The sequence below is a fragment of the Hydra vulgaris genome, chromosome 05, assembly GCF_038396675.1.
Source record: "Hydra vulgaris chromosome 05, alternate assembly HydraT2T_AEP".
NCBI lineage: Eukaryota > Metazoa > Cnidaria > Hydrozoa > Anthoathecata > Hydridae > Hydra > Hydra vulgaris.
In genome coordinates, this window is record NC_088924.1 from 4,750,080 (window position 1) to 4,762,363 (window position 12,284).

At 30.7% G+C, this 12,284-nt stretch overlaps 1 protein-coding gene across 1 annotated transcript; it reads left to right on the forward strand.

Moving 5' to 3' along the window:
- Positions 1-1,579: 1,579 nt before the first annotated feature.
- Positions 1,580-7,599, forward strand: LOC136080480 (uncharacterized). The gene is made up of 5 exons (XM_065797192.1): positions 1,580-2,745; positions 2,840-3,001; positions 3,113-3,788; positions 3,873-4,040; positions 6,685-7,599. The coding sequence occupies exons 1-5, from the start codon at positions 2,311-2,313 to the stop codon at positions 6,765-6,767; spliced, it is 1,524 nt and encodes a 507-aa protein (XP_065653264.1). The 5' UTR covers positions 1,580-2,310; the 3' UTR covers positions 6,768-7,599.
- The last annotated feature ends 4,685 nt before the right edge of the window (positions 7,600-12,284 follow it).

Genomic DNA, 12,284 nt, shown 5'->3' on the forward strand with positions numbered 1-12,284 from the left:
TAGACTATTTATCTTTGACTATATTCAATTCTGAACTGCGAACCATTTTTTGTGTAAAAGCTTTCTAAATATTATTTTAAGTATTGTTTCGGAAAGAATTCTCTTAAATAGTTTAAAACGGAAACCAAACGCCATTTAAACAAAAAGATTTTGATTTATAAATGTTGTTTTTTAAAAAGTAGATAAAATCAATTAAAATCTAAAAGACAATGTAATTATTTTAATTTACTCTGCAATTATATGAAAATGAGGTTTTACAACCTCATTTTCATATAATTGCAGACTAAATTAAAATAATCACAACCATTCTCACATTTTCGTAAACTTTATTACGATATTATTTATTCATATTAATGGTCTCATTTCATTTATATTTTTGTAATTATCTATTTTTATATTTTTAATTGCCGTTTAAAAATATTACAATAGCCAGATATATTTTACAATTTTTACATTAGTAATGATGTAGAAGATCATGATGATCTTCTCATAAAGCCCTTTACAATGTATGGTTAATTTTTGATAAAAAGACAATGCCTGCATTAAAATAGTAATGCACTTTTATGCAATAATATTAAAAAACCAAAATATCATGATAAAATGTTAAACCAAACAATATACAAAAAAACGATTTAAAACAAGTAGGGTTGAAAATTTTCCGAAAACTTTTAACTTGAAAGTTGAGTTGAAAATTCAACTCGGGGAAACTTTGGAAATTTTGGAAATTTTCAAAATAGATAAGTTATTTTATATTTAATGGGTAAATTTTATGTCTTATTTAGGCAATTGTTATGGACAATTTTATCGCAAAATATTGTGAAGTAGCTTATAAAAACTTCAGAACCACCCCCTTCCCCTTTGAAAAACCCTTTTTTTGGTCTTTTGTTGAGTTTTTTTATAAAAATCTAAATATGTTTTATCCTGTTATTTGCTAAGCATATTGATGTTCATTGCCGTAGCAAGCCTTGTTTGAGGCTAAAAATAATTTGCACCCCCATGCCTAAGGGGCCATCCATAAAGGACGTCATGCAAATAGGGGGGGAGGGGTCCAGATTAAAAGGACAAAAAAGGACAAGGGGGAGGGGAGGTTATCAGAAAAGGACGTCACTTTATATAATTTTTTTGATGGATATAAACATGTGTTTTGATGGAGTTAACGTAAGGGAATGTTATACTTTTATCTATCGTAATATAAGAAAGAAATTAGTGTTGATATTTATTTAAATTTTATTTTTGTATAAAAAATATATTGAATATATTATATATTAATTATATATTGCTCAACCCTTGGTAGTTTCTCGTATCATACGTATCATTAGTTGATAGCTACGGGTTTTCGTGCTAATTCTTTTTGCGTAATTCGTCCCCAAGGACTTAGTGTTAATATCATATATCATTTTAAATAGAGTTTTACGAATATTTGTCCAAAGGGAATTGCTTGCGTAGCAATTAATAATGATCGTCTAAAGCGAATATTACAAATGATTGTCCAAAAGGAATTTGACGGGAAAAAACACATCTTTACTTTTACAGCATTTGTGTTAATAAGACAGAATTTCAAAGATTCAGAAATTCATTCAAAGTCAGTGCAGAGACTTCCGGAATGGCGGATGCTTTTTTGTAACGAATTTTATAAATAAATTTAAAATAAAAGAAGATAATAAAAAGATAATAAAATAAAATAAAAATAAAGAGAATGGAGAAAAGAAAAAGAAAGAAATAAAGAAGCAAAAACTAAAAAAAATTAAAAACCAATTAAAACAAATTAACAAAAGAAAAAATTGAGATAAGAAAAAGGAAAGACAAAAAACCAAAGTTAAAAGAAAATAAACATTCGAGAATGGAAAGTAATTAAAAAGAATTAAAATAAAATATAAAAATTGCTCCGTTTTTAAAGAAAGAAATAAGAATATTTTTAAAATTTTAATATTTTTGAAGGATTATATGTGTTTGCTTGACATGATTTACTTTCTTATTTTAATATTGTCATTTATTATGAAAACTCTATACTTTTCGTGACTAAATGTTTGTGTGTGTGTGTGTGGGTGACACGTTTTTATTTGTGAATATTATTGTTTTTATTTGTGAATTTATTTTTTGTTATTTTTTAATTTTGTAAAAGATCATTGTTGTCTGTATATTAAAAGATGGATAGAAATAGTCTTCTAAATTCGCTTATAAAACAATAATGCTCATCCATTCGAGAAAATAGCCGTTAGTCAAAAAAAAGTCCATAAAATATGGAATGAGATCAAGGAAAAGCAAGACTTGGAGGTTCAAGTAAAGACTTAGATCCAAAAATATACCTCAATGGTCTTGAAACAAAAAGGTTCTTTAATGTCATTTTGGGCCCATCAAACAACCAAGCAATCTGTTTCTTCCCATGCCAGTTCTTCCTCCTTAGAGTTCCAGCATTTTTCAGATCAATTTAATGAGCCAATAGATGTCGTTGATACCACATCAGATGCCTCTCGACACGACATCCTGAGCACAGAACAAATTGAGACGAAGAAGGCCAAGACTCATGTTCAAGACAAAATCAAAGCAGAGATTATTGTTTTGAATCAAGAAATAGTTGCTATGAAGAGCAGAAAAAGAAGTGGCTTATGGACCATTGCTAAAGAAGAAACCATTAAAAAGAAGAAGGCCCGTGTCCAGGAGCTTACGAGTAATCTAAACAGGTTGATTGGCAATATGAAGTCAAAACAAAGATCAATGGCTGAAAAGAAAACTGTCATGAATCAGGTAATATTTATCGCATCATACAATAATAAGTTACAATAATAATATTGTAGAAAATGAACATTAACTTATTTGTATAGTTCTTTCGGTACTCTAGGTGTTCGCTAACCACCCGGAAGTAAAAAAAGCTCTTAAAGTACGTGACGGAATCGGTCGCCCTACTATTGAGGTAGAACAATCTGAAATATTGTGTGTCATCATTCAACTTCCTGAACATGGATCTGCTGCCCACGAGAAAAGACAATCTGAAGTGTATAGGGTGAGAGTACAACTTTAGATAATAAATAATTCTAATGTACTATATTAGGTCTCAATATAAGTTTTCAGCCTTTGAACTTATTCAATGATTATTCTTTAATTACTTTTAAAGAGCCTCAAATCTTTGGATGAGCTTGGTGCCGAGCTCGAAAAGAGAGGTTACAATCTTAGCAGAAGTGCTTTATACACTCGTTTGCTGCCAAAACGGAGCGATTCGCTTGAAGGAAAGAGACACGTCCACACGGTTCCAGTTAAGTTGATGCGGGCTCAAACTGACCTCCATTCAAGTCACGTGGATGGTCCATTTTGTACAGCAACTATAAAGAATGTGGAAGAAGTTTGCTCTTTTTTGGGCCCCAAGGATGTGTGCTTTATAAGTCAAGACGATAAAGCTCGGATCCCTATTGGAATCACCGCTGCCAACAAACAAGCTCCAATATTGATGCATATGGAATATCGAGTTTCTCTTCCTGATCATGATTGGGTTATCGCTGCAAAGCACAAACTCATTCCGTCCGTCTACGCAGGTATTGCAATCAAACCAGACGGGCTTGGAAAATCTGACGCAGTTTCCTGTTCCGGTCCCACTTATGTTGCTATTCGATCTGGAAAGCATTCATCATCGACAGCGTATGCTCACGGATTAGACTTTGAACGACTTTTGACTCTGCTAGAGTTTGATTCTATCACAAAAGATCCTTTGACCAAGTTGGTCAAGCCAGTGGTTGTTTTCAGTGTTGATGGTGGACCAGATGAAAATCCACGATACGCTAAAGTCATCGAAACTGGTATAGCCTTCTTTTCAAATTTTTTATTGCGATCCATCAATACAGTTATGTTTCTTCTAATTTAAATATCTATTTTGTTTACAGCAATTCATCATTTCCTTACAAATGATTTGGATGCCTTATTTATCATGATAAATGCGCCAGGACGGAGTGCTTTCAATCGAGCCGAGAGAAGGATGGCTCCACTGAGTAAAGAGTTGGCGGGATTGATCCTACCTCACGATCATTATGGACCTCATCTAGACTCTGAAGGTATTCAAATTCATTTTTAATATCAACTGTTTATCAAAATACAATATAGATACAAGGCTTAAGGAGTTATTTATATGCATTGCGAATTTGCTGGAAAGAGCTGTGCCTCGGTCTTTTCAGGTCTGATGATTGACCAGTTTCCAACGGTGGCCGAGTATATCGATCCAGACAAAATGACGGAGCTCGACGTCCATCATCTCTTATCAAAGGATCAAGACTGGTTTGCCTCTCATGCGCGCACCAGTCAATATTTCACGCAAATTGTGAAATGTGAAGATCCCAGATGTTGCGCTTTGAAAAGAAGCTCTTACTTCCATGTTATTCCTGGTCGATTTCTGCCTCCACCTAATCCAATCAGCCAGTCAGAAGATGGTTTGAAAGCTGTATCCATTTCAGACATCGCCAGCAAGAATCGTTTTCTTTCAGTATTTTTTCTTATCGCTTCCAATATTCAGAGCACCATTCCTCGATCATTGAAATCATTCAAACCTCCTCCTTACGACCTGTTTTGTCCCTCTATGCAATCAAGTTTGTCTCAGAAAATCTGCAAGCACTGTAACTTGTATTTTGCCTCCCAAGTCATGCTCAAAAAGCATGTCAACTTTACTCATTCCAATGTTATTAACTGAATGACTATTACTGTTTTGCAAGTCAGGCCTGTTCGCATTGCCGCCAAGCGCAAAAGAGAGTTAATGGCCGTAGTTGCAATAAAAGAGAACGCGGCCTTTGCTGAATGGTTCGATGAGGACGAAATCGAAACGGAGGGCCTTCATATTCTGAATGATTCAACTGTTTCAGACGAACCGGACTGCTCTTTTCCAATCATATCAATTGACGATCACTTAAAAAATCCTTGGATAGATGATGAGTGAGGCAAGTTGATACACTGATACACTTTGATTAAATTTAATACGTCGGATAAGACTAAAGTAATATTAAATAATTTTTTTTTTCAGAAAGGCAAAAGAACAAAAACATACGTGGAAATACCTAATCAGATTCTGAATGATATTTAAAAATGCCTTATAAATGGTGACGTCCTTTATGGACGGCCCCTAAAGGGAATGGGGCATTTGTCAATATCTGTTAAATTGGCCTACAAATTTCTGAAAACTATAAATATGTGTATAAAAGAATTTGATTGAATATTTACAGTATTTTTCAATTCTTTTTTGATTTAAAGGCGTTGTTGATTAATGGCAAAAAGTAGAAAATTTTTTTGCTAAATTTGAACTATTTAAAAATAAGCAATAAAAACTCAATAAAAATAGGTTAGCAATAAAAATAAAGAAATAATGATTTCGAGGTCATAAATTACACCACTATGCTTAAATAAATGCTTTTAAGACTTGAGTCTCATTCGCCACAACCATTATTTTTAGGAAATCATAAACTGGTTTCTTAAAAATAATAAAAAAAGAAGGTCCTTAAAAAATAATTTCACCAAAATGAAAAAAAACTAAAAAAATAAAACTTGTTAATCTAAAAAAGACTTTACTCTTTTTATTTTGTGAATCTTTTAAATCCTAGATGAGAGAAGTAAAAGCCAGAAATATGTTATACACAAGCTCAAAAGACAGGCAAACTTGGATAAGATTTACTTTTTGATGTTTTACAAAAGTAATGTAATTAAAAGTAACATATAACAACTTTTTTATTTATATCTCTTTTAAAAAAATGCGCGATTCTTAAATGGACTCCAAAAATTTTACTAAAAGATGTCATTTTTCGCTTGTGCAACAAAAAAATAAATTTTATAAAATTATATAATTAATAGCTAAAAGTTTATTACCATAAACATTTATGGAAAATTACCGGAAATTTTTAGCAGAAAATTCTAACATTAAAAATAAATGTAGTTATTTTCAATTAAAAACAAATTTTTTTTAAGTTTCTGTTTGAATAAAGCAAAAGTCAGTTTGGTAGAAAAATCAAAACTTGGTAAGATTATTTTGTTCCAGAGGTAAGGACCTCGGTAAGAAACAAAAAACTGGTCTTTACTTTAATGGCAAAAGGGGGCAATAAGATGTTATTAATTCGTAGATTATATTTGTTTTTAGGTATCAAACAATAATACATTTGGCGACAAACTTTCTCTACATTTAAGCATGAAGCATAAAATATTACAGACATTTAGCTGATAAACATTTTAAGACATTAATTTCTTTAATAAGTTTTATATGAAAAATGCAATTTTTAAAATTTATTGCGGACGCTGCGTGTTTCTGATGAAGGTAAAGAGATTTTAGCTTTGCTCTATGAACGCTTTCCCATATAATATTTATGTATTAGTTTATATGACAATGTATAAATGAATAATATAATTGTGTTAACTGGTGTTTACTTAATATATTTCTTGCTTTATTGAGATTTTGATGCATTTAGCAATTTTATTGGAGGCATTATCAATATGATTTCTCAAAGATAGATTCGTCGATACACTTGTACATTGTACATTGTATATACTCCATTGTATATACATTGTATATAGATTGTATAAAAAAATTAACTAACACTTCCACAGTGTTTTCATCACTGTGGAAGTGTTAGTTAATCATTTTAATGTTAGTGAATGTTTTTATCACCATGGTGATGTTGAGTATAGGTTTAATCATAAGTAATATTGTTATATTTTACATTTCAGGTGAAGTTGTTGTTTTACAAGTTATTTTTGCTGGTAAAGGTATCACTAGTCATATGGCCCCAAAAAGCTGTCAAAAATATTAAAAATTTAATTATATCATCTACTGAAAAAGGAAGCAAGGATAACCATTCTTTATTGAACCTACACAAAAAGTTTGATATATATTTGTCAGAAGAGAATATACAACGACCTGTTGTAATGCTAGCAGATGGAAACAGTTCAAGATTTGACAACAATGTTCTACATTTCCTCCATGAAAAAAAAATTAACTTGTTTATAAGTACTCCTGATACAACTGGGGTTACTCAACTGTTAGATCAAAGTCCTAATGGGGTTACTCAACAGTTAGATCAAAGTCCAGAACATGCATCGTGAATATGATAAAAAAAGAGATGAACTTTTTACAACTTTTCAAACAATAAACCAAATAATTAATGCTGCAAAGAGAGTTGACATATCTAAAGAAGGTTTAAATGTAAACAATATGCAGCAAGAGAAATTTCAACAGGCTGGTAACTATATGGCTCAAAATTAAGAGCAAGAGCCTTCTTGCAGGCTTGTTCCAAGTACACCAAAGAAAATATGCACACGTTCATCAGCAAATGTTATTTTAACACCAATTACTCCACATTCATTTCCAGAATTAGCAAAAACAAATCATCGATATAGATCAGTTAGTTATTGGAAGTTTATGTTCGAGCAGTCGCAGATGATTATGAAAAAAAGTTATGAAAAAAGTTTAAATCTAGAAGATATTCCAGGTTTGCTTACAGTAAAACAAGGTAGAGCCAAAAGACATGAATAAAACGAAAAATATACGTGTCACCGATATACATCGGTCAATGGAAGCCCAAAACATCATTGAAATTGGAAGAAAAAAAAAAAGGATCAAAGGGAAAAAAAAAGCAAGAAAAAGATAGAGAAAAAGAAACAATTTTATAAATGTAAATTAAAATGTATTTGCAATGGCATTTGTGCAGTAACGGATTTTAAAGCCACGAAATAAAGAAATCAGTATACAGCAAAATTTCTTGTAGAGCTAATGGAATGAAGCCAATCAGTGCCGGTTTTAGCACTACCAGCGCCCTGGGCGAGATTTCTACGGCGCCCCTGGCTCAATTTAACCCTATTCAAAAAAAAGGCAAAGGGTAAAATAACCAAACAGTTTCTCCCCTTTATATTCGGCGCCCTGGGCCATCGCCCAACCAGGCTCTACCCTAACGCCGCCACTGAAGCCAATAATGATTAAACTAGCCACATCAACCGAAACAAATGCTAAACATAAAGGCAATTTGAATGACGTGGAAAGCGATAACATCAATTAGGGAAATGTTTTATGTTGTTTTGAAATGTAACTTTTTGATTCTGAAAAGAAATTTTGGCTTCTCAATGTCTCAATGTCTCAGTGTCTCCATGTTTGTACTAACCTTAGTACCCTTTAAAAACTACAAGCGTCTCTACTGCTAGTAAAAAGCTCATTTTATTAACCAGAGAAGGATATTGTGAAAAATTATTTGCACATGTTTAGATTTATTTTTTGCACATGTTTAGATTTCAGATAATATTTTCTTTCCCTAATAAAATTTTAACCTTACTTTTAAACTTTTGAAGCAAATGTTTTTTACTAAAAGTTTTATTTTCATGATAACTTGTCATCTTATTAAAAGATATTTTTACAAGAAGAGTCTCTAGTAAAATATTGTCAAAATTTTGTTGACCCTCATTCGCAGCGTATCCGAATAAAATAAATTAAAAATTATTGCAATGAGTATATTCATTAGAGTAGAGTTGATTTAAAATATCAAGTAAATAAAGTATTAAAGATTGGACTTTTTCGCACTCGTACATCATATGCACATATACTTTTTGAAAAAAACTTTCCAGTTGGCATTATTTAAATTTTTCATTCTGTGACAGTAGTTTGAGGCCCAGTTATTATACTTGCAATAATAAGTGGGCAGCGATAAGTTTGCTCAGGTCTTTCTTAGATATACCTGATGTGTTATGATGACAGAATCCCGGTTGTAAAGTTTTTGTAATATCTGCAACTAAAAAAACATCATTTTAAAGATGTACTTTAAAGGTGTACTTTAAAGGTGGTTTAGGAATCAAAAACTTTTTACCTGCATTTTTAAAAGTTTATTAAAAAACAAAGATTAATGCAAAATTTCTTCAACATCATAATGGGAACATTGTGCATGTTTTTTAATTTACCTACTTTTTAACAGCTGAGTATAAATTGTGGAAGCTCATTTAGCTAAGTTGGATTTGTTTCAAGCATTTGTTTAATTATGGTTTGAACTTCTATGAGAATTTAATATACGCTATAATATATGCTATAATATGTTCTACAATGTATTAACAATAATGCATTGCTTCTTTCCAAGGTTCGATAAGGGTATTGTGATGAACTTTGGAAACCCATTGCATTTGAATTGCTTTAAATTTGTTACTAAGATTTATCAATCCAGTTTAATATTTTGTAGTGCGAATTCTTGAATCAATTTTTAAATCTAGCCATTCCATAAAAAATTCTTAATTCAAGCCGGTGCAACCTGCCTTTTTGTTGGCAAGTATACAATGAAAGCCAAGTGTAACATCTGTGGAATTATCAATTTATTTATTACTACTCTGCTTTTAAGAGATAATTAATATTTTTCCCAGTTATTTAAATAAAATTAGGGTCGTTTCCACACCTACCGTGAGTCGACACTTATCGTAGGTTTAAATACTAACATAAATTTTGCAAAAAGTAGTAATTATTTTTTTATTTTACATCGTCATGCACTTCTATTACAATACATAGAAACCGCAATACATAGTTACTTAAATGAACTCAGTGGGTTTATTACGTCAGCCTATGAAAATACTTTTTTTTAAGTACCAGCTGTTAGAAGTGTTTCAAATAAAACAAGGAAATTTAAGAAGATAACATAAAATTTTATTTCTAAATTGACTTAATCAGGTAAATAAAACATGAATTATTATTAATATTATTAAAACAACTCATCATTATTTTGAAGCTTTTTATTTACCTTACTTGTAATATATAGTGGGTGTTTAACAAATATATAAATTAAAAAAATTAAAATTATAATATCAATGTAGTATTTTTGAATGTACGATAAGTATAAACTAAAAAAAACGTCATTCCATACATATCTTATGTCCAATAAATAATCAATTTGTTTCTTTTTTACTATAAAAATAAATACTATTTTACTTAGATTATTTTACAACGGCACGACAAAAATATAAAAAAAAAGTTTGTAGTTCAAAACGAAGACTTCAATTTACAGATAGTCAATTACGTGATGCTATTAATGTTGAAAAAAAAGGTATGGTTGTGTACAAAGCGAGCAAGAAGTTTGGAATTCCTTATCAGACGCTTTGTGATAATATATCTGGAATATCTTCTTTAAAAAATACAACACTGTGGGTATGAATCAGTTCTAGGTGAACAAATTGAATTTTTGAGTATGGATGAGAGTGGTTTTCAGTTGTCACCAAAAACTAATTTATTAATTGGTGAACGAGGAAAAAATACATATGAAGAAAGTCCTCAAAGTAATAAAAAAGCATCACACTTTACTTGCAGTAAATGCCAGCGAAACTTTTGCTCCATCATTAACAATTTTTTAAATATGTTCGTCTTCCAAATAGAATTATAAATGCTGCTCCATCAGGATGGGGTATTGGAAAAAGTGAAAATGGTTGGATGACCGCAGAATGTTTTATAATTTTTTTTAATGGTCATGCGTCACATTTTTCTATCGAACTTAGTGTGTTTTGCTCTAAATGGAAATGGAATAATTTTTGTTGCTTTGTTCCCAAATGCAACACATATTTTGCAGCCGCTCGATGTGGCAGTTTTTGGGCCAATGAAAGCAAAGTGGAAATCGTTTTGCCGACAATGGCGCATTGACCATGAAAGACAAGAAATAAACAAAGAAAATGTACCAGAAGCATTAAATTCATTAAGTCAACTGTTGCTCCGGCTCCTCATTAAGAAGAAAACCATTCAAGTGTGACTTTATCAGCTTACTCTCTTATAACCTTTTTTGAAAAGTCCATTGATTTTAGTATTTTAGAGCAGTTTAAATTGGCTGACGAACATTTAGATTGGAAAGGAGATCTTGAATACCTCCAGTTGTATCATTTTCGGAAAAGAGCCTTATCTGAAACATATAAGACCATAATTTTACCTGATGAAATAAAACAGGGTAATAAAAATCTATCAATAACTGGTAATTTAGAAAATGTATAACCGATATGGAAATGCCTGATTACAATAATGCAGCTGTAATAGAACCAAAACCAGCTTGTTTCAGTTTAAAAATAGCAGCAGAAATAATAAATCCAATCTAAAGTGTTTTAATATGGCCAAAGCAACCAGTCCAATCGTCCAAGCGCAAAGTAGAACGTTTACCATCGGTTGGAACATCTGAAACGTGGCAGCTAATTCAGAAGACAAAAGTGCAAGAAAAGTCAAAAATAAAGGATGAAAAATTAAAAAAGAAACAATTAGCTGCAGATAAAAAGTCAAAAGTAGAGGAAGAATGATTAAGAAAGAAACAACTGGCTATTGAGAAAAAGTTATTAAATGAAAAAATTAAAAAGGAAAGAGAAAACATGAAAATTAAAAAAAAAAGTTTCAAAAGAGTCAGAAAACGACTTCCATTTAAATGTTCATAATAATTATAAAATAAGACTTAGATAGTTATGATGAAACTCTATCCTTTCCAGTTTAACTTAAAGGATAAGCATACTAAAGTAATGGAAATCTTTAATTTTAATTCATAATAATGTTTTTATTACTATATAATTAGTGTTTATTTGATAATAAACATTAAATTTATTTAAGTCTTATTTTTTAATTTTATACCTAAAAACGTTTTATAAAATGTTACCAATGCATTAAATTTTTATTCGAAACAGCGAGCGCATTTTAAACCAGACACTAAAGTAAATTTTAAGATATACGATAAGTGTCGACAATATATACGATAAGTGTGAAACACTTACGATAAGTATGGAAAACTGCGCTTTAAAAGATTGATCGAAAGTAAATACATTATTGATTTAAATTTCAGAGTGAGAATAATTTTAAACTAACCCTTATCGTATTACATTGACGGCTGCAAAAATTTATTTCTAATGCATTTCTACTTTTTGAGTAATCTTATATATTATTATAACTTTTGTTAAACTCACGGTAAGTGTGGAAACGACCCTATTTCTGAGCTTTTAAAAAAACTTTCGTTCCAGTTAAAGTTTACAAAACATTCTTTTTCTTTTAACCTATTTTTACCAAGCCATATTCCCTGACATTTGGCAATGTTATAATGCGCCAGTAGCATTATAACTTAGCTTAAGCGCCAACATTTTTGATGGTGCTGTCTCCAATAAAATAAAATTAGTATCATCTGTAAATTGTTGTATTTTTGTTTCTTTTCCTCCTATTAAATTTTTTTTTATGTCTCTGTTTTGTATAATATAATGTGAAAATATTTCAGCCTGCATGATGTACAATATCATCGTTAATGGGCAGCCTTGCCTTACCCCTCTTAAAATAGTTATTTTATCTGAAAGAAAACCAT

What these genes read in the sequence shown, in the direction of transcription:
- LOC136080480 (XM_065797192.1), top strand. Translation starts at nt 2,311, where the DNA reads ATGGTCTTGAAACAAAAAGGTTCTTTAATGTCATTTTGGGCCCATCAA. An exon ending in AGAAAACTGTCATGAATCAG is followed by an intron (nt 2,746 to 2,839) that starts GTAATATTTATC and finishes TCGGTACTCTAG; the next exon opens with GTGTTCGCTAACCACCCGGA. An exon ending in CGCTAAAGTCATCGAAACTG is followed by an intron (nt 3,789 to 3,872) that starts GTATAGCCTTCT and finishes TTTTGTTTACAG; the next exon opens with CAATTCATCATTTCCTTACA.